Genomic DNA, 27,531 nt, shown 5'->3' on the forward strand with positions numbered 1-27,531 from the left:
CGATGCTAAAGCCTCCTGTTTTACCACATTTCCATTCGGTGAAAAATCTCCGTATTGGATGTACGGATTGCAAAAGTATTATTACTTAAAGTACGCACAAACAGGACCTCAGCTGCACTGGATGTCATAAGAAAATCGAAAAAAAGTTTAAAATTCGTTAAAAATTCGCTTTTGGCTCGTATATATTTGCTTGATATAAGAGTTCATATCTTGAAAATAAGCGTGCAGCTGAGGTCACATTATTGAAACGAACGATATCGAGTTTGTAGAACTAAGATTGAAAGTCTAGAAAAGAAATATTTCCCCACCGAATAGAAAATACGTGTATACAGGTGCTTTGCAAAGACTGGGACTGTCAACAGAGCTGAAATTCCGTGTAGCAGTAGTTACGCGGTCTTGCGATAGATGTTGCTGGCATATGTTAGATAAGAACAGATGTATGCGTTTGAGTAAGGACCTGCGCACAATAGAGGAACAGGAATTAGATATTAAGATTTCAACCTATCAGAAATCGTGTATTCCGATGTAATCAGTTTCTTAATATCTAATTCTTGTTCCTCTATTGTGCGCAGGCCCTATGACAGAATGATATATATTATATATTATCAAAGACACAGAAGGTTTGTTCGCGTCGCTTACTCCAAATTAACCCAGAGAGCACTTGGATCACCGGTAAGATGGCGGTTGGAGCAGTTGGATTCATGTGCCCCAACGCTCGGTGACATGAACGGATTTAGGAGAAGTTGGGACAAGCGTCCTCCAGAAAAAAAGCGTCGCTCTGCCCCATGGACCGAGATTAATCATTAAATTGAGCGCCACTCTCGTTAAAGTTGACTACAGAACTAAATAGGTTAAGATATCTGTAAGAACCATGAAATACTTCTCTCAACACTACACATTCTCAATCATTACGCATGCGTGCGTAACATGTCCCAACCGCACCACCTTCTGAGGTGAAGCAAATAGAGCATGCTCTTAATTGATCCATGGAGTATGCTCTAATGTGACGCGAACATCTAATCGCCATATTGGTTCCGGTGACGCGAACGTATTGGAGCACGTTGGAATGAACAGGAGCATATTGGAGCGTGCGACGCGAACAAACCTAGAGAATGGACTGCGCGATCCGTGTGTCAAAATGATAGGGATGAGAGAGAGGGACCGCGGCAGACGGCCATTTCTATCTCTTTCCATTCAATGGTGTGATAGGAGAGAGAATGAGAGGGAGATTGGCCGTCTCCCACGGTCCTTCTCTCTCACACACATTATTGTCGACCACATTTGATACATTACTTAGATACGGATCGCGCAGTTCATTTTCTATGTCTTTTTTTCTTATATATAATATAATGTAAAAACTAAATCAAAGATGTCACCACTATTATCGAATTTGGAATTAAAAAAGTCTGTACTATCAACCTTGATCGACTTAGGTAATCGGTTTAGCATCCCCTTAATAGTGTCTCGTCAGTGGTATGAGCGGTGTTGCTTCGATTAATCGAATTTCGAAGATTTTTATAGAAATAATTGAGTTTTTTCCTGATGGTTTTTATTTTGATTAATGAGCTATTTGATTATATTTCAGACTCGAATGAAGCATTCGATTAATATTTCTAGATTCGATTAATTAATAAGTCGTTTGTTCTGATTGGTTGAATTCTGAACTTTAATTTACAATCTTCAATCTTCGGTAAAGTAATAGTTTAAACAAATACTTTGATATAGAGTTTATTTAAGTAAAAGATATATTAATACAAAGAAATATAGAGCATATAAGAGTCAACGTAATAACATAAAATGCCAAAATTATAATATATAAAATATAAAATGTATAAATTCTATTAATAACACATAGTGAAACCCATTAAATTACATTACATTACATTACATTACATTACATTACATGTTTCGGCTCTTGGATTGAGCCTTCTTCAGATAAAAGAAATTACAACCTTAAAATTCATTTCCATCGTCATAGATAAATCGTGATTCGAAGAGAGATATCCAAATTATATAGCTATATTGATGAATGCTCCACGGAGACCATGAATTGCTTGCAAACGATTTGCTGACCGATTGTTCGGAATTTCATGATATTCAACATGATCGCATTTATCCTTTTTTAAGTATATATACATCGTCAAATCCATCATAAATTCGTGTAAAATATAAGAGGTAATATACCAGTCAGATAATAATACACACAAAATACACAGTCACTATATTAAAATTTGATAATCAGTATAGATCGAATCTTCTAGAAAGAATTCCTTGAAAGATGTATTAACGGTAAGGCTGTCACGATCAAATTTTAATAATAATTTTAAACATGTAATGTAATGTAATGTAATGTAATGTAATGTAATTTAATGGGTTTCACTATGCATTATTAATAGAATTTATACATTTTATATTTTATATATTATAATTTTGGCATTTTTGTATGTAATTACGTTGACTCTTATATGCCCTGTATTTCTTTTATTGTCGTTTGAAGAATTAAGAGTCTTGTACTATTTGACATTTCTTTGAAAGATATTAATAAATTAATTTAAGGTTTTCAGCACATTGTCAATTTAATTTAACTTGTGATATTATTGCAATAGTTTAATTGCGTTAGATAAAGTCCGGAAAAATTTCGGCGCGCAGTTTGAATAACTACAAAAATATGGTATATATGCATGTACATATATAGGATATAGATAATTCACTGGGAATTATTTAGGCAAAAAAGATCTAGCTTTGACCGTCATAGGCCTGAATACGCTTATACTTAGTGTTTGAAAGATATTAATGTTTTTAAAATATTTTTATAAACAGGATGGTTGACTTCAGTTTCCAATCAACCGACCCGTGCTTACTGCCTATATTGCAGAAAGAATTTACACGCACATCGTTTGTCGCTACTGAAACATACGTGCACAATGAAGCATCAGCGCTCGGCCTTGACATATCAATTGGAACAGAAACAGATACAAAAGTCAGATGCCGATGCACCTGAAATAGGACTTATGGAAGAAGTTGAGGTCAGTATAAATCTTTTGTTAATTTAAAAATTATGTATCTATTATTCAAAAAAAAAAAAAGAAATACAGATTCTGTATAGAATGTCCCAGAATAACCGCGAAATATTTCGTGTTCGAGTAGAACAGACTAAACTGAGTCGAAAAGTACTCTACCATTGCAATTTTCGCAATACTCTTTAGAAGATATTAATTTCTAAATATCTGAGCAAGCACGTATTCGCGCGGACTATCGCTAACTATGGCCACGTTCAGCAGACTCAACTGTTGCGGAGGAGATCTGTGAGCGCTCACTACTATTGGAGATGATCTAAAATATTCTAAAGAATACACCAATAGCAGCGAGCGCTCACGGATCCGCTCCGCAACAGCTGAGTGCTGAACGCGGTCTATATGACTCGTACTCAGAACGCGCTTACAACGATGTTAACGCGCTAATATACTGTACTTTACGTCACGTATATATATTATAGAATTTCAGAGATAAAAGCGCGAATTTTGAATACGGGCTTATGTCTATTGGTCGTGGTCGCTTGTTGCGCGATGTGTAGAGATTGCTTGGTAGATGCGTGAATTATAGCGCTTAGCGCGCGCCTACCAGGCGGTCACGTTTTCACGTTCAATCGCTCGCATCTTTTGCGAATATTCTCCGCATACAAAATATGTTTATCACTGACCTGTGTCCTTAATTTTGAATAATCAGTTAAATTTTAGACAGATTATTGTAACTGTTTCATGTCGGATTATTGCATATAATTACCGATTACATATTAAATTATAATTCTCTGCACACCGATACAAAATGCGCTTCAATTCTGCTCCCTTTAAATGTAAACGAAGAAATATAAACAGATAATCAACACAAAGAATTAATATGTTTAAGAAGCCTGTATCCATTGGGCGGACTGTTATTGGTGTATTCTTCTAATTCTAAAATTCTGATTGGATTAGCTAAAAGAATACACCAATAACAGCGAGCGCTCACTCAACTATTGAGTCCGCTGAATGCGCCCATTGTCTACCATATATTTCCGCGAACGACTGGCCGTGTGGACAGATAAAATCTTCGTATTTGTATACTTTGCGTATCTGTGTACTGCGTATACATTCGGCTCTCCGGAGCGTGGCAATATAATCGCCATAATATATATCATGATTTTATCTTGATTTTCTTTGATTTATGAGGTTGAACATCTTATCCGTTCCAATCGACTTGTCTAGGCGTTAGTCCTACATCTTTTTGACAGATTTTATTTCTCTAATATTTTTTTTAACAGTAAAAAATAAAAAAGCCCATCAGAGCTTACATCTGTTGTTCGGATACACAGAAAACACTTTATTCTCGTGTGAATGTAACAAAACGAATCAAATATAAACCTTTTCAACCTCAATTTAGGTCCTTATCAATATAAAATGTAATCCATCAAGAGAATTTCGAATTAATAATTAAAATTCTTTTAAACAATGGATATCCTTTGAAACTCATATTCTCAGAAATAAAAAATAGGTTGTCAAAAAAATTTAAACAAAGGAATGACCAGTGTAGCACATATCTAAAGACAAGACAACGAATAATAACGAAGATAAAATCAATCACAAATTTTTTACAATTCCCTTTATACCATTTTTATCAGAAAAGATCAAAAATTTTTTTTAAAAATGATTCCTTAATACGAATGGCATATAGGGGAATTAGTAATCTCAGAGGGGTCATAAAGATGTTCGTCCCAAGCTATCTCATACAGACGTTATATATATATAAATAAAATTGATTGTCGAGATTGTGAAGCATCATATGTGGGTCAAACAGGTAGATGTTTGAAGACACGCATAAATGAACATGGAAATTACATAAATTGGAACACTACACAGCATTCCGTAATAACAGAACACAGAATTAGTCATCGGCATTTTGATTGGAAAAATGCCAAGATATTAGATGGAAAGGGTGCTCAATAAAAGATTGATTTCGGAAATGATCCATATAAAACAACAGAAACAGAATTTGAATTTACAGAATGATACGTATTCTTTAGACCCACTATATTTAGATTTGTTTGCGGAATCGTGACGTTGTTTTCCCCCTTTGTTCTTATTTTTATTTTTATTTTTATTTCAATAACTACGTATAATTTTATTATTTTGACTCTCATTTTATCTCTAACTGTCGACACCACAAGATCTTTACGTCGAGTCTTAAGAAACGCTTACATGTAAGTTAATAAAATTAAAATTCAAATTAATTATTTTAATAATTCTCTAATTATTCGTTTTTCGTTTTTTCATTTGAATGACTACATAGTAAATCTGACAATTTGATGAACGGTGTGATTATACTTTTTGACGCAATACAGTTGATTCCGTTTTTATTGTATGTAAGTGTTTATATTATTATTGTATAAGTTAATATTTTTGATAATCATTTGGCTATTCTTTACATAGCTAATTTGGCATTCGGATAAAGAAGAACGAGCTAAATTGTCGAGAATCACCATTTTGGAATTTGCGTTAATTATGTAATTTAGATTTATATTTTATATTGATAAGGACTCAAATTGAAAGGTTGAAACGTTTATATTTGATTTGTTTTATTATACTCACACGAGAATAAAGTGTTTTCTGTGCATCCGAACAGCAGATGTAGGCTCTGATGGGCTTTTTTATTTTTTATTGATAGATTCTTACGAGCCTCATTTTATATATTTATTTTTTTAATGTACGTTTATTTTAACAATTTCATATTTTATAATTTCTCAATCAATTTGGAAATTCAATGAAGAAGCGCTTAGACATAACACACAGCATACGAATTCATTTTACACAATACTACATCTCGTCGCAGATTGCTTTCTTATGCCTATTCTACAATAGAGTCGCAAATCGTAAGCTGTAAGAAATTGGCCAATCACAGTTAAGTGTGAGAAGAATAATCAAACTATGATTAGTTAATTTCTTATGGTTTACCACTTACGACTCTATTGCAGAACAGGCCTTAAATATTGCATTTTGTTTGAAGACTATTTAGTATTGAACTTTATTATTATATTTCAATTCCCCTTTGTTGTACTGAGAAGGACTCTAAAATGTGAATCGAAATATCTATAATTACTGTATTATGCTAATTTTAATAACATGCGTTCATCTTATATTTAACTCTGATTAGAATTATTGTTTACTAATTTGCATATGTATATGTGTAAATTTTTATTTAGACATATGATTCTTCTCAAGCGGAGCTAGGTGAGGATCATGATGACGATATCGAATATGTTGTTGAAAGATTAGATACGGACGAGGATGACTCAATGAAGATAGAAGATGCAAAGGAAAAAATTGAAGTCAATATTGAACAGGAAGAAGAAGAAGAAGAAGAAGAAGAAAAGGATATGGATAGTAGTGATCAATCCAATGAGGATTCTATATCTGTAATAAAGAAGATCAAATTATCCGAGGTAATTTATGCAACAGATTATGTGTGCGTGCAATAAAAAATATTAATTTTATAGTTTGACATCTGTCGATTTTTCGATCGTTATAATTTTTCGTGATACTAATTTTTCATGATGTAGGAAAAATATCAAGATCCTTTAATAAAGGCGATGGCCCATGTTCACAACGAATATCTTGAGGAAGAAGTCGAGGATGAGGAGGACGTGCAGGTGGAGATGGTGATGGAATCGACTAACAATGATATATCTGTTTTACCTGAATTAGAGGATAATGTCCAGAAGACATCAAAACCACGCGAAAATAAAAAAACGGTAATCAAAGCCACCAAGAATGGAAAAGTTCTTGTGAGTAATTTACTTTTCTGAATGATAGAAGAATATAAACATTAAAAAACTGCTATTAAACATCAATCGTAAATTTAGTTAAATTATACGTAAATCTCATATTGAAAATTATTAGCTGAGTATTTGTATTATATGAATATTTTTATATATAAAATCATAATTAGCTATATATAGAAAACATATTGTTTTATAGCTGGAGAATAGTAAAGATAATTTCGTAACTACATCATTACCGATATTGAGTACAGCTTATCAGACAAATATCGCGACAAGCATAACGCCGACTAAGAGTACGATGAATTATGTGCCGATTGCGCCGAATCCGAATACTCAAAAGACCATCACTCTAATGTGCGGTAATAAAACTTTTACATTAACTGGCGGTACATTCCAACCGGGCACACAGTATGTGCTGACCAAGCTTAAGGGAAACCCAACAGCATTGATGCTGACTGATCAAAACAAAATCATAAACGAATCAGAGAACAAAATCCAAGTAAAGCCAGACTCCAACATCGATCAATCATTGATTATTCCTAGCACCAGCCAGCAGCCTGTTAATCAACAATCAGCTGATACTAAATTGTCGACTAAGAAGGTAAAAAAAAATGTATAATTTTTTATTCGTTCGTTTTTTATGTGGTCCAGAACATAGGCTGTTATTGACGTCTTTATTCTAGATTAGCGGAAAATCGCTAGGGAAACCAGCCAGAGAAACATCGAGAAAATTGCGAATTTCTACGTATGTTGTGGATAATGTCAAGGGAGTTCCAATTAGTGGGTTACAAGTTAGCTTGTACAAACTAATGGATGGTAAATGGACATTCTTGAATGAAAAGTACGTGTTTTTATAATTAATCATTACTATATTACTTTTATTTTCTTTTTAATATAGATTTTATAATTTGAGGCAAAAGATTTATCGATTTTTTATTAAGGGGATACTGACATGACAGCCGAACAGTGACGGGATTGTTGTTTTACCGATTTACACATATTTACGAAACATCAGCAAATCATTATATATTACTATACATCAATATCGCTGGCACACGAGACATACAATTTTTATACAACCGATAGGAAATAAAAGCCTTTAATGATTGAAGCTGGAGCTTAAGTGCTTAAATAATTTAATACTACGTATGTCACCATGAAAATTGCGCGCTGAATTGATTTTTCGGACTTTCATAATGTAATCCCAGAATTGTAATAGTAATATAATAATTTGTGTAATATAATAATAATTTATACAATTTTTATACAGTTTTGTTTTTTATACTAAAGTTCCTAGGCATACTTCTAAAAGTACAGTATTGTTCTTCCGTGTAGTCCCTAGTCCGCACAAAACTTGTTTTATACATATAAAGTATAAATTTTTTTATAAAAGTATATATTGTTATGAGTCGATGCTAGAAGTTTGCAATAAAAATTATAATTTGCAATAAAATTGTAATTTTCGAATTTTTTTGTTTTCATGAAATCGTGTAATCCAGATTGCGTTATCGTCTAAATTTTAATTCTGGTGAAGAATTTTCAAATCTGTAAAAGTAATACATATGAAAAATTAATATAAAAATTATTGCGTTCGATTGATAAAACAAACAACGCGATGCCAGCATCCCCTTAAGTATTTAAATTTTATAAAATTTTGTTTTTAATTTTAACAATGGTAATTTTAATACAAATATTTCTTGTTATTAAGATATTAATTTTATATAATTATTTGATGTATACTTTTAATGGCACACGAAACAAGAAAAGACAACAGATACAAATAAAGAAATAAAATTTATAACTTTAAGATTAATATCTGTATATTTGTTGCTATTGTACTCTTTTTTGAAAAATGTTAAGAATATAAATGTGGTAACAAAAATTTTTTTTTCAGTAGTACAAATGTAGAGGGTCATTGTGACGATTTGATGGAAAAGATAAAAGGTACGATCGGTCGTTATAAGCTTCATTTTGATGTCGATAAATATTTTACACTGAAAAGAATAGATACCATGTTTCCGTTCATCGAAATTGTATTTGATGTGAAAAAACCAACAGCTCACTATCACATACCTCTTTTATTAAGTCCATTTGGTTACACAACCTATCGTGGCACGTAAGTAAGATGTGCTATTGAATAAATTGTTTCGTGATAGATATAGTTGCGAAGAAATACTTCACAATTTTTATGAAGATGAAACTGCGAGTGTATTTTATTATTTTCATATTGTAGAGAGAGACAGACAGACAGACAGAGAGAGAGAGAGAGAGAGAGAGAGAGAGAGAGAATTAAATAAATTAGTATATGTATTGAATATGTGTTCAAAATACATAACATGCATATATCATATACATATACCATATACATAGTGTAACTAAAATAATGTAACAAACTTCAGAGCCGTGCCCTTACATTAGAATATAAAAAAATTTATATGAACATATGTCCGCAAATCCACTATTACTGAGACATAGCTCAAAATGTTTAAATATTATGTTCGCTAGCCGCCGATCTAAATCCTCCAGATTTTTATCTGCAGAGACTTTTGAAATTCTTAGTTTATGAAATTTCAATCGTCAATGAAGATATGCTACGCCAACTCATCTTTGATGCTTGTAATACCATTCGCAATTGCTTCGGGATCTTTGAAAGAGTGCGACAATCCATGATCCAATGTGTCCAAGCGTGTATTGAATCAAATGGAAGACACTTCAAACATTTACTGTAATTAAAAATTGAACATAAATAATATTAAATAATAATAACTATTACTTTTTTATTCTCCCCTATTAATAAATATTTTGAACTGTATCTCACTAACAGTGAGTTTGCGGACATTTGTTCATATGAACTTTTTTTCATGTTTTAGTGCGGGGAACTCTGCGCTGAAGTTTGTTATCTTATTTTAGTTACACTCTGTATATAATTATATTAAATTATACTATAAACAATAATTATAGTCAAAATATAAATGAAATAATAAAATATTTTTAATGCTTTTGCAGATAAAATGTATTGCATAATCGACAAAATGTATTTACATAAATAGCTGTTAAGATTGTTACATTATATGTGTAAAGTACGATGATGCAGTTAAGAATTATTTTTAATATAAGCTAAGTTTCAGTGACGAATTCATTGAAATAATTTTTTGAACAAAACTATAACTATGAAAATGCGTTAGTTTTCGAGAGTTTTTTTGTAAGTAAATGTCAATATTTTATTTGGTTTTTATTCTCGCGTATCACAGAATTTTGTTCTTATAAATATTGTATTGATACATTATTTTCGCTTGAATATTATATGTGCATATTATACGTATTGTATTTTTTTAAACAAACATTAAATTTTAATGAATGTATACTAGAGATAAGTATCAATCTTTCAATCGCATTGCTCACATTCCTTGACCTCTTTGATACATTTTATCTATATTTAGACGGTCTTGAAAGCTGCATATGTTCGAACGTAGTAAGTTAGTTATATTCGTGAATACTAAGTGTGGTGACAGTGAAGTAGATCAGACCGTTTCCTCAAATTATTCAAAAATGTAATGCACAATACGAAAAACATATTAATATATAATATATATATATATTGGGTAGGCTTTAAAAAAACTAAAAAATGTAGAATCTACAGGAATTTATATATTTAACAAAAAATTACATTGATATCTAAATTTATCTTTCATCAAATAAGAAAAATAATCTCATTTTTTTATTCGAAGCGAATCTTAAATATTTAATAATATTTATATGTAAATTTTTGCAAATATATCAATTTTATAAACTGTGCACTTATTCGATTTATTTTGAAACGTAATCGTTAATTTTTTGAATCTGAAATAAAATAACAAAAATTTTAAGTTCAAGATTACAATGCAAGATAATAGAGGAGAAGGTGGCACTACATTTATATATTATACAATAACTTTTTTTAAATTAATAATCGATATTTAAATTAAAACTTAACAATTACGTTCTTCAAAATATTGTTCAATCGATTTTAAAGTTACGAAACATTTATTACTCAGGATATTATTTATAAAAATGTGGCGACACAGCATAATGGCTCGAAGAAAAACGGGTGATAATGTGGCTTTCCACCAAAATAGATTAAAACATTGGTTTTAATAATTCACAAATTTTGTTCACACATGCCGATAAAGACAATAGTAGTAACTTTGGACAAAATAGATTGTACATAGAAAATGGAGTCGTTTGCAGACTCTGAAATGTATACGATTTTAAAACAATTGTGAACAAGGTGATCGCTAAGTTCAAGGCACTTAAAAATTGGAAGCATTATGGATTTATATTGGATTTTTGTTACAAGTATTTAAATTTTACAAATCCAATTTTATCTCGTGCATACGGTTTACTAAAAATACATAAAGTTGGATATCCTTTTCATGTCGTTAGCTTCTCGTTTGTTGGGAATCCCTTTCATGATTTAGTTTTTTTTTTTTTAATAAAGTAAAAGTCTACCACGTCTACAGAAAGCTTAATGAGTAACAGTTTATAACTGACAAAAAATATTTCTAATTTGACAATTTCGGAGAATGCTTCATTTTTATCTCTTGACGTAATTTTACTTTTTACTGATATACCGATTGATTTAGTTTTGGAAGGTTAATCAAAGAGATGGTCCCTTAATATTGAGCAGAATACTGACATCACAAAGATGGAATTTTTTTAAAGCGGTAAATCTAGTACTTCACTATATATTTTTTTATTTTTAATAATAAGTTTTACAAATAGACTCGGTGTACCCAGCGAGTTCATCACTTTCCCCCATAGCGGCTAATATTGTGATGCAAAACTTGGAGTCGTGTTCGTTAAAATAAAAAAAACTTTATCGCTCTATCTTTTTATGTAAGATACGTGGACGATATTGTTCTTGCTCTTGACAATTCTTACAAAGATGAGCTTTTGGTCCTTTTTAATTCCTACTATCCTAGACTAAAATTTATCATAAAGTTAGGAGGCAATTCAATAAATTTTTTAGATGTTTGTTTGATTAAAAAGGATAATATTCTCATCTATGACTTATATCGAGAGAGAAAACCTACGAAAAAGAGGAAACCATGAGTCACAATTTAAAAAACGATCTTCTCAGGTCAAATGACATTCTTGTTATTTCATGTAAGTTTCTAATTTTATTGAAGTGACTACTCAGATGCATATTTAATTTATAACACATAGTAAACCAGACAGTTTAATATTATTGGTCATAATGCTTAATATTGTTCGTTCTACGTAGTGATCCCAATTCCCATGTAAGTTACACTTTCATTTATAAGACCTATGTTTTTTGAAAAATATTCGTTTCGGTTAATTTATTGTTTTATTCAGCAAATCGGATAATTTAATGTTCAAGAAGTTAGTTGAACAATGCATTCCCGTTTGATCCAACTTAAAAATGGTTTGCTTTGCGATTAAAACATATCACAATTGTATTTAACGGATTATTAATGTTTTGTATTCATTAGTGTTCGACTCATTTGCACTGAGGATCCAAACATTTATGAAACAAAACGAAACGTTTACATTATATATCTTTTTAAATAAATGAAATTTGCACCTGTACGTCCTGTGCTGGCTCAAATAGGCTTTCTATTCTAAACAATAAGAAACGCTTCGATCAAAAATAGTATTATTTCTCTTATTTCATTTATTCTTGTCAATCTAATTTCTACTTATAATTGTCAATCTTTAATCGTTTTTCAAATAGATTATTCAAATTATTATTTAAGCATAATACAAAATATATTATCGCTAGTCTATAATGTGATATAGAAATCCAAAGTTAAAAACGAAAATGAAGTTATGAATTTCTCTTGCAGTTTATTGTGTAATTTGCGTTTATGTTTTTTGTGTTTTTTTTTATACGATAGATGAGTACTTCTGTAAATCGAAAGGAAAAATTAAGTATTACTACGCATGTTTTGGATACTAGCAGAGGTCAGCCTGCTAATGGCTTGTTTGTGTGTCTCTATAAGTTTGAAAATAACAAGTGGATTTTTCTGAAAGAAAGGTACGTTTTGCATTGTCTCATATTTTTTTATATGTATAAATGTTTTATTTGTAAGAATTTCTTTTGAAAAAGGAAAGCATACTCCGCATGTATATATATGTATATAACATATACAGGGCTGGATATGTATTAAAATACTTTTGTATATGATTGCTTCTACCTAACGGCTGACATCGATTTTTATGTTTTTTCACGTAACAACGGTTTTCCACGTAATGTAGAAAGCTCACTATATGTTAAAGACTTTTATTACTGAGGAGGACTCTAAACGCGCGGATCGAAACGTATTTCAATTTGTAACTGATAATAATAAATTTTTATACGCAACTATAACTAGCGTTGATTCTCAGATGCTTTTAATTATTTTTTATTTCGTTAGAGCCTATACAATATTGAGATTGTTAAGCGGGGATAAGTATTGACTGTATTTTTTATTCATTACTATTAATTTTCAATTTTTTTTCATAGCACGACAGATTCGAATGGACGCTGCGGGGATCTGTTGCAAGACATACAAGAGAATCCCGTGTCTGGCAGATTCAAGATTGAGTTTCGGGTGAACGATTATTTCAAGCGAATCGCAACCGCTTTTATGTATCCGATGATTGACGTGATGTTCGACGTGCAACATCCCAACGAGCATTATCACATTCCTCTGCTGCTGAATCCTTTCGGATATACCACGTATCGTGGCTCATGATCAACATCACACTTAACCCAGGAATCACTTGGGGCGTTTTTATATTTCAGCGTCGAGAAAATATGAACTGTTATTGTAAAATGGTTATCGTTTTCTTTCTTTGTGGACATATTTTTTTTACAAATTCCTTATGATTCTTTAAATATTAAATTCCATTGAAAATCTGTAATAAAAAAGCGTTGTATTAATTAAAAACTTTTTTGTTCAAAATAATATCGTAATAAGTTACTTTAAACGCTTATGCCATTTAATATTGGTTTGGTTTTTACTTAAAAAAAAAAAAATAGTAAGCAAATATTCGTAAGGGAACAGTTTTTTTCGCGGACTAAAAAGGTTATTTTTATGAATTTTTTTAACGGAAATTATGCAGGTGATTGATTTAAAATTTTATACACATAATAGTACATATTTTATTAAGACTCAGGAATTTTTTCAAATTAAAAAATACTTAAAATTAATCAATATAAAATACTTAATGAAAATTATGGTAATTATAACAATAAACACGGGACGTGTCCAAACGCGCATCGTCTCATGGCTATCATAAAGTCTCGATCAGAGTCATCTGAAATGAAATATCGAATAAAATTATTAATCTACAGATGTTCAATTATCATTGAAAGCAGAATTATAAAAAAAGAATTATGTTTTAAATAATTATAATGCATATAAAAAAATAGCACTAAAAAACTTGCTAAAATTTTTTAAATCTATGTTAGAAATCAAATGAACAATTCATATCTTTTAATTTCGGTGCTTTCAACGATAGAAAGAGGTACTTGAAATATGTAGCTAAAAAGATGGATTCATTAATTTGTTTGAAACCATGGGAGCTAGTTTGAAAGATATAGCTTCGAGAAAAATACGTTTAAAGTATTAAGTACAATGTAATCATATATTTCTAGTACTTACGTAAGTTTCAGCCTAATCAATGATTTCAAGCCCATATAATATACCTTCTATAAGTTCAAAAAACTAATTTTCGATTTCTTCAATCTCTCGCAGCTGCTTAAACTTCCTGAACGCCTATGCCGCTTCGACGTTTTGTAGTTTTCGTTATCGCGAAACTCGGTAAACTGTTTGCTTTGCGGACCAATAGCAAGGATATACATAATTCACAGAAGTGATCATCTTTCATTAAATAGATACGCAGCTAAAAAAGTAGATGTTTCAAGTGTCCTGAAGTCACAGTGAAGATATTTTATGTATTCTTGTTGGATACCGAAGAAATGAAGAGATGGATAGGCGTTTGACTAGGAGATCGTTGACCTACGAGAATAGATCCGAAGACGAGCTTCTACATACTTTACGATTTTATGCCTAGAGTTAATTTATTAATTTTTATTCAAATTATTCGTTAGGCAAAGCTTGCCGAGTTATATTCTTCCATCTACGAAGTTTTGGATTTCAATTTTAATTATGGCACTTAATATTCGCGATATTCTGAATCTATCTTCGTAGGCCTCGTGTTAAATAGTGAATATGTACTTCACATAATGTTTTTTTAACAAGACATTTAATATTCGTTTAATATCTGTAAGCTCAGCAGAGTCAACATTTTGCGTGGGAACAGACGTTAAGAGGTCTCGTATGTAGGTATGCGCGTTATAGATCCTCTTGTTTGCATTGCGCTACGCAAACTGCGCTCGAGCGGCTCTTCGCGGCACGCGAAATATTGAATATTTTTGAATCCGGTCGAAGTTTTTATGGATTCTCACGAGGATTAACGCAAGTTTTGCGAAAGGGCACATTTCAGAGCAGATAAAAGAATAAGAAAAGTAAAGATATACTCCGTTGCATTACGTTTATTATCTTCTAGCGGGACTTAAAATTGAATTGTTGATACCCAGTGTTGTAACATATCTAGGTATAAGCATGGTGGAATAAGAAAAGTGAGCTATTTTCGTGGATATGCAGTAGCTCAAAAATAGTGGGAAGCTGACAGCCAATCACATTCGTATCATGGAAATCTAATATGACTGATGCTTTTGCCATTTTTGTGAGCATGCAATTAGGTGGAAATTATTTTCTAACGATAGTTTGTGTATAAAGTTCTTGAGAAGAAAGGTTTTAAAGCATTTGTAAGTGGCTAAACAATCGGAAAAGCTAAGAAAACAAAAAAATATGTAATGTTACATTTACTATGTTTTAATGATATTATATTTTAAAAGTTTTTATATTTTTATGATTGGATTAATATATTGTTGCTATTTTCAATAAGTATACTGTGCTTTTATTTCCGATCAGTAATGCGTGTTTGAAATTCATGCGCTTTGTACGGGTCCAATATTAGTTGCCATTTCGTGTCCCCCATTCTTTTCCACTATTATACGCAATAGCTCACCTTTCTTATTTTATCATGGGTATAAATATCTAAGTATAGTATTTAGGTACTTTAGCAGTATCTAAATGCATTATCTAGGTTTTTATAAGTAGCTTTGTAGGATACTTTTTAAATTTAAATACATTGTGATACAAGATATTTATCTATATATATCAACAGTATACATAAACCAAACTTTCCCGTATTTTTCAGTGATGGAAGATGAAGTTGGAAATTGACAGTTTTAAGTTTTAAGTAACTTAAGATTGACTTCAGTGACCGTTGAGGTTCCATGCTATCTCTTCTTTCTCTGAAGATAGAAAGAGATGTAACGGAATCACAAATCTTATCGAACTATCATCTTCTGGCTTCAAGCTATGAACAGAATTTTTGGTCTATGTATATACGTCATTGATCTATACATTATGTCATTATATTGTAAACATAATTTTAATCCCAAAAAGAAATCGACTTTCCAATACACTACTGTTTTATAAAAAGCATGACAAATAACAATTATCCAAACATTTTTATAAGTACTACATAAGTAGTAGTTCGCAAAATAAAATTCGTTTATGCAGTTTATTTTTTTGTAAGAAATATCTAAAAAAATAACTAAATCTTTCAGATATTACTGTATCCCTATCTACATCTAGATAATTTTAAAAAATGTATCTATACTTGTCACTAGGTACTTTTTCCACAGAGTATCTATACCTAGATACCTTATAAAAGATACCTGTTACAACACTGTTGATATTATTCAATATAAATTATTGATATTGTTTAGAAAGGGGCATATTTTACAATTTAAAATTAAAAAGGATTTCAAACAGATTTAGAGCGTCGTGCTTTACACGCAATGATGCAATATTCACCCTCTTGTAATTATCCCTTATATATAGATATATACGCAACTAGGACTTTAAAACAATTATAATACAAAAAACACTTTGTGTGATCGCCGCCACGAAGAGTTAATACCTCCCGATACCTTCGACTAGTTCGCACAATAAATTGTTTTCGTCCATTAAAAATCGCCACCGCAGAAGTGGGAAGGCGCCGAGTTTCCTTCTTCGAGTGGCTTGTTAATTAAGAAAATAGTATCTTCAATACCGTTCGAATAATAGTGCTCCTTTTTTCCGGCACCTCGCGCACTTCCGCTTCGCCGCCGATTAGAGCAAGCTGGGCTGTTTTGATCAAATTATACATTTTAACGACAGTTTCTGTGACTAATTTGGAACCAATTCTTCTACGTATTTATAAAATTTAAATTATATAATTTAAGGCTCATCGTGGTCGTGAGTTTTTAATAATTTATAATATTTCGTACCAGCTCGCCCTGATCGAACACGGAACTCATTAACGCAGGTACGTAAAAATCATGGGTGTCGTAAGAAAAATGCAGAGAGGCACGATCTGAGTTTTTGAAAAAAGGCGAAAAAAAGAGCTAAATAAAATTTTTTAATTCAGAATTTCAGATACTATGCCATTAATGTGCTACAAGACAATGAAAAAAATTATAATTTTTTTAGTTTAATAATAAAACTTATTTCTGCGTATGCAGAGTGTCTCATTTTAATTTCCTCAATAAATATCTTGAAAAATATATAAGATACGAAAAAAATATTTCAGATAAAAGTTGAACGGTTTCAAGGAAGATATATTTTGGTTACGTTTTTTTTTCTAGGTATCAAAAAGATATGAAGGTCACCTTCACATCCATTTTTTAAAATGGAATTGTAAGATTTCTTTTTGCATAATATGATTCCTTCAATTAGTTTGCATATATTAGTATTAAGGTAGAGACATAAAAAAAATCAATAGTTTATGAGATATTTTACTTTATTTTGACACAATATATACATATATTGACATGAAATATCAAATATTTCATGAATTATTAATTTTTTGATAATCGTACCTTAATATCTTTATGAACAAAATAATGAGATGAATCAAGTAGTATAAAAAAAACACGTAATTGCTTATTAAAAAAATTATCTATTTTGTCTATATATATTTTTTTTAAACTATGTATTTTCTTTACACTAATTAATACAGCTCATTATTCTATTCATAAAAATATTAAAGTACGATTATCAAAAAATTAATAGTTACGAGATATTTAATATTTCATATCAATATGTGCCAGAATAAAGTATAAAATATTTCGTAAACTATTGATTCTTTTATAGCTTTACCATAATATTTTTACATGCGGAATAATTAGAGGAATCATTTTATATAAAAAAATTATATAATTTAATAAAATAAAATGATAGTAAACTCCATATGACATTGAAAAATTGATTTTTCGAAAATCAATTTTATCAATATTTGCGTCCCTCCAGACCATACAACTTTCATTTGAAACATTTATATCTTTCATAATTTCCCAGATATATTCGCTCCATTACATTTGAAATAAAACACCCTCTCTTTCTTCCTGTCTGTATACATATATATATATAAAATTCTAACGAAGATTTTATATTTTGAAAAATAATTAACAATTCTGTGTGCCCTTATGGAAAATTCTGGCGACGCTCATGATAATAATTAACGAAATGCACTTAGGTACTCGATGAAACATGACAAGGTTCAAGTTCGAATCCTTGACATGTTCAAAAAGGCGCAATTCTGTTCATCATGATTAATTGCAGAAGAAGTATAACTTCTTCTCTCTTATTCCCTGCCAATTTTTTACTACAAAATTGCAATCAAGTCGAATACTTTGCATAATTCGTTACGATAAAAAATCTCACATGTATATAATTGATTGTTATAAAAAAGGATTCGGGATTAATTTCGCATTGTGGCGGACAAAATTGAGGGCGGACTTACCGATTCGAGGGTAATCAACTGATTCAATAGTTGTTCTAAAAGAGACACGCGTGAAGATTTTTAGGACTCGATCCTTGTAAGAGCAATAACGCGTATAACGATATTTATACCTGCGCGAAAAATAATCCTCTTTCTTTAGAGTTCCGTAGATAAAATTGCGAACACTATCATCAATTAGCTGCCTTATCATTAGATACTAGTTATGAGACTAGCATTAAAAATATTAATTAAGAAGAAAGCTCATTATACCATTTCTGACACAAATATAAATATATAAATAAAATTTGTAATAAAATCTATAATCACTCGCGAACAACATGAATTTAACAAATTGATAAATATGAAGGGACATTCCACTTACAACATTTATTGCAATTATTATTGTATTTTAATTTTACGAAAATCTTCATTGATGACTTATTATGATCAATGTCAAAATACAATAACTAATTAACGATGGATGATATCTTAAATATTTTTATCTTTATCGATAAAACACGTTTTTGAAACGTCGATCGTTCAAACGGAATTTTGTTTTCGGAATGCATTCAATGTAAATTGTAGCCAGTTTCTTCTGCTAATTAATATTATTAGTTATATTTCAGCATTTGCGACTATTGGATCATCCATTTATGTCTTGTTACATGCTTGTTTTTATCATAGGAAAGAGATATTTGATTCCTATCCTATTATAATGCCTCTTACTGTATGTGAAATATGAATTTTTGAAAAGTGAAACAAAGATAAGCGAAGAAAAAGACAATAGAATAATGATTTTTTAATAGAATTTTGTATAAAATGATAGATGAGGAAAAGAGAAATTTTATCTACGGAACTCTTCGATGCGTTTAAGGTGGTTCTTTAGTAAATCGAATTACTATAGAAATGTCTAACTTCTTTATATAATAAAGTCGAAATGCCGAACTTGATATACGTGTGCAAAATGTAACTTTTAACGTATAACTCAGTGCCACGTAAGGATCGGAGACGCTTCTTTGAGTAAATGCACACAAATATTACCATAGACTTCTCTGAAGTTTAAAAAATTACGATATAAAAACCTCGCTTATAATTACAATATAATTCAACGATGCAACGTTGCCAAATTGTTATATAAAACAACCTAAGTAGCATTGCTACAATGAATATTTCAAAATCGTTGAAGACAAATCTATGGCAAAATTATCGACATCATAAGCAATCATAGATTTGTCCGATTTTGTTAAAACGAGACTTTGCTATCTGAAAAATTTTACAAGAAATATTTTATTTCATCACTTTTGGATACTATTGTGTATTTTATACTATTTCATTAAAATATACACGTAGTTTTAACATTTTATCCAAATTATGCAGATATTTATGATTTTGAGTGGGTACTGATAAAATGCCTCAAATTTTCGGTACTTTACTAAAGAACCACTTTAATAAAATAAACGCCTATCTATTGTACAGAGTGCCAAAAACTGCTTACTCTCTCTCGATCATAGACGACATATCAGTTAATTTCTAAATTAGAAGCAATTAAAAATAAAGCGTAAAATTATTAACTCTTCAATGCCACTTTCGATATGGCATATCCAACTTTTTTCAAAATGATTTTTTTCGAAATTTCTCTTTACTTTTATTACTCTCATAACTTTTTTTACTAATAAAGATACATACATTTGTTTGATATTGTTGTATCCTTTGTTTTAATTGAAAAAAAGTTGTTAATTATGTTCAACAAAATTTCTTCAATGTATTCGTTTTTATAAAAGTTATAAACAATCAAAGTTGAGTTGGGTATGCCATATATGTGTTGCACCTGTGAAACGGTATAGTGTGACACTGAAGGAAAACTGATCCAAACTGATCAAGAAATTTGTAGATGCGGATGAGCATGCGGTATATTTGGCACACTCCCTCTGTATACAGGATGTTCGACGCGTTGAATATCCTTCGCAGTGCAAAGAAAGATTGATCAAAGCTGCCAAGTTAGCTTCCTCAGAAACGGCGATGTATTTGTTCGTACCAAGATCTAACAGACGAATGACGTCCCGCGGAACTTTACAACTGCGTTCGTGGACACGTTATTAGCGTTATTTGTGTCATTCTATCCTCATCATCCATTAGAACGTAAAGTAAGGATAGTATGACACAAATAGCACTGATAACGCGCTCCCTAAACGCAGCCTACATGCCTCGTCGCGCACACACACTCTTCCCACCTATATAGTCATATTATTCATCATCATTCCTCCCTTTCTCTCTTGTTCACATTCGCGCTTTCTCTCGCACATTCTTTCTTTTCCTTTCTCGCTCTACGCGTACGATGCATTTTTTAAATCACGATAATCTTGATGATTATTAACCACGATAGTAAAAGCATATAAGCTATACAGCTACCATTCTGTATCTACAATATAGTTTTGTATGTATAATATATATATATATATATATATTTCTTTTTCTTTCTCTTTCTTTTTCCATTTCTTTCCTAACTCTGGTCTCTCGTGACATCATTAAAATATCATTGTCTCTCGAAAAGCGGTTCAATGTTCGCGCACTGACGTTCCTTGTCTCATCCTCCACGTGGATCCCTCTTTTCCGTGCTTGAAAGCCAGAGATAGCCTGGCGAGAGTCCAATCTTCCACGGCAAGGGTTAACTTCATGTTCCAGAGCATTTTAAGAGAGATTCCAATCTCCTCAACAAGAATCGATAGCCTCTTACCTCATTTTCTTCATATTCCGATTAAATTTGCTCTTGTTACCACCAAAATATTCTTTCTTGTTTTCCTTTTCTTTATGATTGAAAGATACAAGAAGCTTCTTTGACTTGCTGCTCGTTTCATTTTTTTCAGATTTCTAACAATCTGATGTTCTCGTATATCCAATCATATTCTCATCGTTTCCAATATTTCGTTCCACTTTCTTCACTTTCTTTAAAGACGAAACCTTTTTCTCCCTCTGAGAAATTATCTTCTGGACCTGTTCTTCAGGTCTCGAGCGTGTTTGGAATACCGGCGCTTTCCTGTTCCGGCATCCTCTTCGAGTCGCTTCTTCATCGATGCGTCCTCGATACCTCGAGTTGCCCAGTCGTGATTTCTTCAGTAGCCACGAAGCTGAAGTTACGCTCCCGATAATGGAGGAGGATCGTCTCTCGTGCGCGTCCCCGCTGGCTCCGTCGCGCGGTCATTACTGCAGCACGCAGCATTTGCACTTAGGCTTCTTCTTCAGGGTGACGTGCTCGACCTGTGACGCGTCGCCCGGGCCCTGCGCCGTCATCCTCGCAACTTCCACCGTTGCGGTCCGAGACGCGCCGACCTGAACCAGACATCATTACGAATGGCTGATTAACTTATCTTCGTTTTTGTCTTGATTCTTGTATCTAATAATGTTCAAGTTTAATTCGGCAGACCTTCAAACTTTAAATATGAACAATTAGTGTGAAATTGTGCCACTCGAAGAGTGAATCAAAGATAAATAAAAAGCTTCTAAGAGCCGTAAGATATTATTGCGAATTTTATGATTTATTTTATATAATAATACAATAAATTACGTTCCGACCCATGATTAGGATGAAAATTGATTAAATAATGAAAATTAATCGATGGATATAAATCCTGGAAAAACCAGGATTTTTACCTGGAATGTCCTGGAATTATCCCTGAATTAACTAGCCAGATTTTGCTGGATATCATGTTATTGTAGCCAATCAGAATCTGTAAACTTAACGTGCCTAGAAAACAATAGACGAAGCAAAGCGGCTAATAAGTCTGCTCGCCTTTACATTTTATATTATATTTTGTATGTAAAATTTCATGTTCAACGGAATCTTGTAAATATATATTGCACGTGAAATTAATATAATCTGTAATTTTCCATGTTGCAAGAATATTAAAAAACCCCAGAATAATTATGTAATTACAAATATTTTTTTCAGCGTAAGTCAAAACGTAAACCATTTGTTGTATATAAAATAAATCATAATTCGCAACGATATCTTGCATCGGCTCTTAGAGACATTTTTTTTATTGTATTTATTTATGATTTAAATACAAACACTGTACTATCAAATTAACAATTAACGTTAGAAGCAAAAATTGAACAGTCATTGTATCGAGCAGCGATGCATCCTTTTCGTCAACATCTCACCTTTTCGTTAACAGGTTGGTTGCCGGCAGTTTTCGAAGGAGTGCTACCTCGTGCACTGCCATTCTCCTGACCGGGCCTCGGTGACGAATTAGCGTGACAATTCGCGGATTTAAGAAGCGGGCTGGTACTCGAGTCGCCTGATTTGCCATCGCATCCCGGTAACGGCGGCGCGTTCTGACCCGGAGTCGGCGTGATCGGTTTCCCACCCTTTATTAGTTCGACAATCTCATCGGCTTCCCGGGAGAGATCGCCATCCGGTCTGAACGGATTGTCCCAGCCGCTGTCCGTACTAAAATCAGAAAACATTATCGCATTTAATCTTAATTTCTTCTCGTTTAAATAATTCGCGATTAATCGTGATAAGACGTTGAAATTTTTTGGTCAGATAACGATTATTACTTTCATTGCAATTCAATGCAAATCATTACTTTTCATTGAATTGCATGTCTTAAAACTGAACTTATCAAATACTGTTGTTATGTGCCTCTTTTATTCTCTGTGCATTTGAATTTCATGTATTAAAGAGTTTACTTCTATAAATATGAGATAAATAAGTAATTAAAAATTTTATATCATTTCATAAAAATTTCATTCTTAAATTTAAAAAAAAAATCTAGTATTTTATATACATATATATATATATATATATATAACGTTTCTTATATGTCACTTATGAATCATCCTCTATTTGATAATATCGCTATAATGGTACGTGCTTCTAGATGATATCTTAATGATGGATTTCGCTGCATAAAAATTGCGTTTTACATGAAAAATGCTTTCTAGCACGAGATAATTCCTTGATACAATGTAAAAAATCGTGATCATTAATACGTACTAGGAACAAAATTTTTGATGTATATATGTATATAAGAGACACTGACCGATTATTATTAAAAGAAAATGTAAAATTGAACAGATCACATATTTAATGCAACAATAAATTTTGTCACATTAATAATTAACATTGTTAAACAAACGGTTTAATTATGTAATTTCTTTCAATCGCAACTTAACATTTATTTTACTCGTCCAAGCGTCATTTTGTGCATTCAGGCATTTTCTTTCTTAATATAGTCAGCTTAATGAAAACTTTTGAAGCAGCAGAGCGTAAGACCAGGATTATCGATATTGACCTATTTACGTTATTATAATCAGGAAAATAAACAACTCGACTTGATAGAAGTCAAATTAAAATTTCTAAATATAGTTATTTAGAAACTTACAATAATTTTATAAATCAAGTTCACATTTTTTAAAAGGGAACAGGAGATTCGTATGGTTACGTTAAAGACGAAAGCGACTATATTTCAGTAAAAAGAAATAATGGACATAGTTTTACTTCCTTAGAATTCATGGAATCATAGCAAAAATCGAAATTTTCCAGCCCGTTTTCAATGGCCACACACAGAAAACTTTTATATTTTCAAAAAATTTCGTATTACAAGTTAATTTTTCTATATTTCAAATATATAGTAATAAATAACATTAAAACGGAGAATTATGTCCATTTATGTTTCTTTCCTTGAAATAAATTTTCGCAAAAATTTTGTTTCAATTTAATCATAGAAATCTCTTGTCTCCTTTTAAGACAAAAGTTGAATTGCTTTAGTAAGCACCACAAATTTGTTATTTCACGTAAAAATTTATATCATAACATTTCCGTATCTATACATTACTTATCATGAGAGTGCGCGCAATTTTTCTCGAAAAGTTTTCTCTGAGAGAGAAATTTTCAGACTTTTATTTGATTTCTCTGAAAATATTACAAGTGCATTTCGATTTGGGGTGAGTTCCACTTGACGCTCACAACGCTCGTAGAATCATTTCAGCTTTGTTATTTCAAATGTTAAACAAGGACAAATGCTCGCGAGTGCTAAATAGAACGTAATGTCGTCAGAGTTAAGAATTATTTATATTGGCCGTAATCTGTAAGAACGATCGTAATCGATTATTTCCTTCTCATTCGAACGTGATTGGTCTATTCTTACAGATTACGGCCAGTATAAATAATTCTTTATGTGAAAGGAAAGTGTTCGAAGAACAAAATGATATTTCGTAGTTGTTTAATAGTGATGGCATCAATAAATTTTATTCTAGGTTAAAAAGTCTCTATAATAAGAGTATAGACATCATATGTTTGACTTTTGATTGATAAATAAATAAACAGTAAATAAGAATTAAAAAATCTATAACGGTCGAAGCTGGATCTTAGATACTTAAATAATTTCCATATATACGTATGTAGTCATTGCGCCGAATTGATTTTCCGGATTTAGAAACGCAACTGAACTTCTATACAGTGATACGATATCACAAATTAAATTGATAAGCAATTTAATAATTTGATGCTAAATCAGGCATGCTATTAGAGAGATGTTAATGTGCTGAAAATCTGTAAATAAATTTAATGTGGAAAATATTGCTTCGGTCGGGGATCGAACTTGAATTTCTTGCATTCCATGAGCGTTGTAAGCCTTTAAGACCACCGAAGCCTTAGTAATATTCTTCATAGTAATTAGTATATGTGTGAAAACAAATGTCTTCATTTCAGGCGACGTGATATAATTAATAAGAATCTTATTGGACTGTACACGTGAATATATAATCAATAGAAAATAAAGCCCATAACGAAGCTGCATCTTTTAATAATGGCGATTGAACACATCATACTAAGTAAATGCAATTTAGTGCATATAATGTACTTTTAGAATATAACTTTAATTTTTAATATACTTTGCTTCTTTCGAGAAGTTGCGGACAATGGCTCTTGTGCCACTGAGTGTACCGAGTATTTTTTTTTAGACAATTATTTTACATCCGATATCGAAAATGTCATAAGGTATCGCCAGTCAAGAAAGGTATCCACGTTAATGATATATGTATATCGATTATTCGTATCGATTATCGCTCATGATTTATGTCAACAGATTTATCATTAATCCCGTACAAAAAAAAAGTTTTTATTGTTAATATCCTCAGTAAACGCGTCGCCCTATACATGCATTCGACGACACCCGATCAGTTGCGGGCACAACGAATAAATTGCGCTCAATTGCGATCACGCCGTGTCCGTTGCGCAATGACCGTGACATTAACTTCGTCATTGTACTGCGCTTAATTGCGCCGTAATGCTCTGTTACCTATTCACAGTAACGTACGTGTGCACGCTGACTTCTGGTCATCTAACCTAGATCATTTTTTAAGAGTTTTTACTCAATTGGGTATTCACATTTGCGGTCTTAAAAAAGTTTATTCTTCTTTTGTGAAATTTCGCAAACTGTTATTCTAAAAACTGTTATCAATATTAGAGAATCAATATAAGAGAAAACATTAATATGTATACAGGATGTTTTATTTTAATCGCCCCAACTCGAGAAGACGTGGGATTGAAAAAAGTTTCAGACAAAAGTCATGTAACTTCGAGGGGAATACAAGATGGTACCATAGGAATTTTTTAAATGGAACTCCCGATTTGGATATTCATCCTCCATTTGGATAACATACCTCGAGAGAGAAAAATATTCAATGAAAAAATATTTTATTACAGTGTTTTGAAAAGCTTTCAAAATAAACTACGAGAATATGTAGTGAAAAATGGAGGATCCCGTTTAAAAAATTCAAAATAATCTTCCCCTAACCTTGATCAGATCAAATCAAAATCAAACCAATGGTATCATCTTATCATCTTATGTCCCACTCAAAGTCACATATATAACTTTTATTTGAAACTTTTTAAAATCCTCCGTATCATTCTCGAGATATTTTAATACATCAATTAAAATAAAACACTTGGTATATATATATATATACACACACACACACACATACACATATATATATATAAATATTAAATATTTGTTTTTATTTTTAGATTAAAATTATAGGGTTGATTTTTGAGTCAATAAAAAAGATACCATAGCTAGATGAAAATAAAATCCTTTGTGATTTGGTCAACTTCCAAGCTAAAGAAAGCTCTTTCAACTAACAGTTTCTTCGACAAACGGTTGATAAAATTTCATCAATAACATGGTGAAGTGGTCTACATAAAAGCACAAATCTTTGAAAAAGGATAGCTGTACAATTTTTGAAACTATATACCAGTTACTTCAATAGCGTGCGAAAAGAGCTTCAGTACATATGATGTAATATATGTATTTCTAGAAGAAATATATTGACAAATGGCAGGGCGGTAAAAATTGTTTATATTGCACATAATTTAAAATTGCAAAATTTATTGTTTCCAAGATAGCACCAGCACACTTAAAGAGTCTGAAATTTGTGAGACAATATCGAAGTCTAAAGTAAAATTCACAGATGATGTTGATAAGGACGAAATTTTGAATTCTTCTATAATGTGTGAATTTGGAAAGTTCTACGAAAATTATGATCAAAATATTTTTAAAATATTAACTAAAGTAAATCTTTTTATAATTGTAAATTTAAATAAAAAGTAAATATTATTTATATTCAGTTTAATTTAAATACTTATTTAAATATATATACTTATTTAAGTATTAAGATATATATTTAAAAACTTATTTTAATATATATCTGAAAAGAAATATAATTTTAAGGGGATCCTAAAGATCTGTATTACCGACTTAAACACGTATAATTTTTGTATAACGAATACTCTTTTTCTCTTTCACGGATTGGAAAATCCTTTTCCA

At 31.2% G+C, this 27,531-nt stretch overlaps 3 protein-coding genes across 6 annotated transcripts in view; 2 read left to right on the plus strand and 1 right to left on the minus strand.

The window, feature by feature from the left end:
• LOC108757632 (histone H3.v1) overlaps positions 1-9,894 on the plus strand; it is a 12,145-nt gene extending 2,251 nt beyond the window's left edge. The window contains exons 2-8 of one of the 4 annotated variants that reach the window (XM_018502122.1): positions 2,821-3,026; positions 6,236-6,475; positions 6,593-6,817; positions 7,011-7,415; positions 7,498-7,655; positions 8,709-8,930; positions 9,821-9,894. In XM_018502122.1, the coding sequence (XP_018357624.1) occupies positions 2,821-3,026; positions 6,236-6,475; positions 6,593-6,817; positions 7,011-7,415; positions 7,498-7,655; positions 8,709-8,930; positions 9,821-9,824 (1,460 nt within the window). In that variant the 3' untranslated portion in view covers positions 9,825-9,894. Of the gene's footprint in view, positions 1-2,820; positions 3,027-6,235; positions 6,476-6,592; positions 6,818-7,010; positions 7,416-7,497; positions 7,656-7,712; positions 7,895-8,708; positions 8,931-9,047; positions 9,597-9,820 lie in introns of those variants that run through there. The other 3 variants (XM_018502105.1, XM_018502113.1, XM_018502131.1) reach the window with 3 other exon arrangements.
• Positions 9,895-10,203: 309 nt separating this feature from the next.
• On the plus strand, positions 10,204-13,650 carry LOC108770752 (5-hydroxyisourate hydrolase). Its single transcript, XM_018522460.1, has 3 exons — positions 10,204-10,365; positions 12,712-12,851; positions 13,320-13,650. Exons 2-3 carry the CDS (start codon positions 12,712-12,714, stop codon positions 13,549-13,551), a joined length of 372 nt encoding a protein of 123 aa, XP_018377962.1. The 5' UTR covers positions 10,204-10,365; the 3' UTR covers positions 13,552-13,650.
• Positions 13,651-20,500: 6,850 nt separating this feature from the next.
• Positions 20,501-27,531, minus strand: part of LOC108770704 (uncharacterized) — a gene marked incomplete at its 5' end in the record, with an annotated part of 33,262 nt that continues 26,231 nt past the window's right edge. The window contains 2 exons of the mRNA XM_018522407.1: positions 20,501-22,027; positions 22,859-23,147. Coding sequence (XP_018377909.1) covers positions 21,899-22,027; positions 22,859-23,147 — 418 coding nt within the window. The remainder of the gene's footprint in view (positions 22,028-22,858; positions 23,148-27,531) is intronic.

Source organism: Trachymyrmex cornetzi, unplaced genomic scaffold, assembly GCF_001594075.2.
Source record: "Trachymyrmex cornetzi isolate Tcor2-1 unplaced genomic scaffold, Tcor1.1 scaffold1002, whole genome shotgun sequence".
Taxonomy (NCBI): domain Eukaryota; kingdom Metazoa; phylum Arthropoda; class Insecta; order Hymenoptera; family Formicidae; genus Trachymyrmex; species Trachymyrmex cornetzi.

Coding starts and splice junctions, on each gene's coding strand:
- LOC108770752 (XM_018522460.1), top strand. CDS start 12,712: ATGAGTACTTCTGTAAATCGAAAGGAAAAATTAAGTATTACTACGCAT. Junction 12,852..13,319: donor TGGATTTTTCTGAAAGAAAG/GTACGTTTTGCA, acceptor TTTTTTTCATAG/CACGACAGATTCGAATGGAC.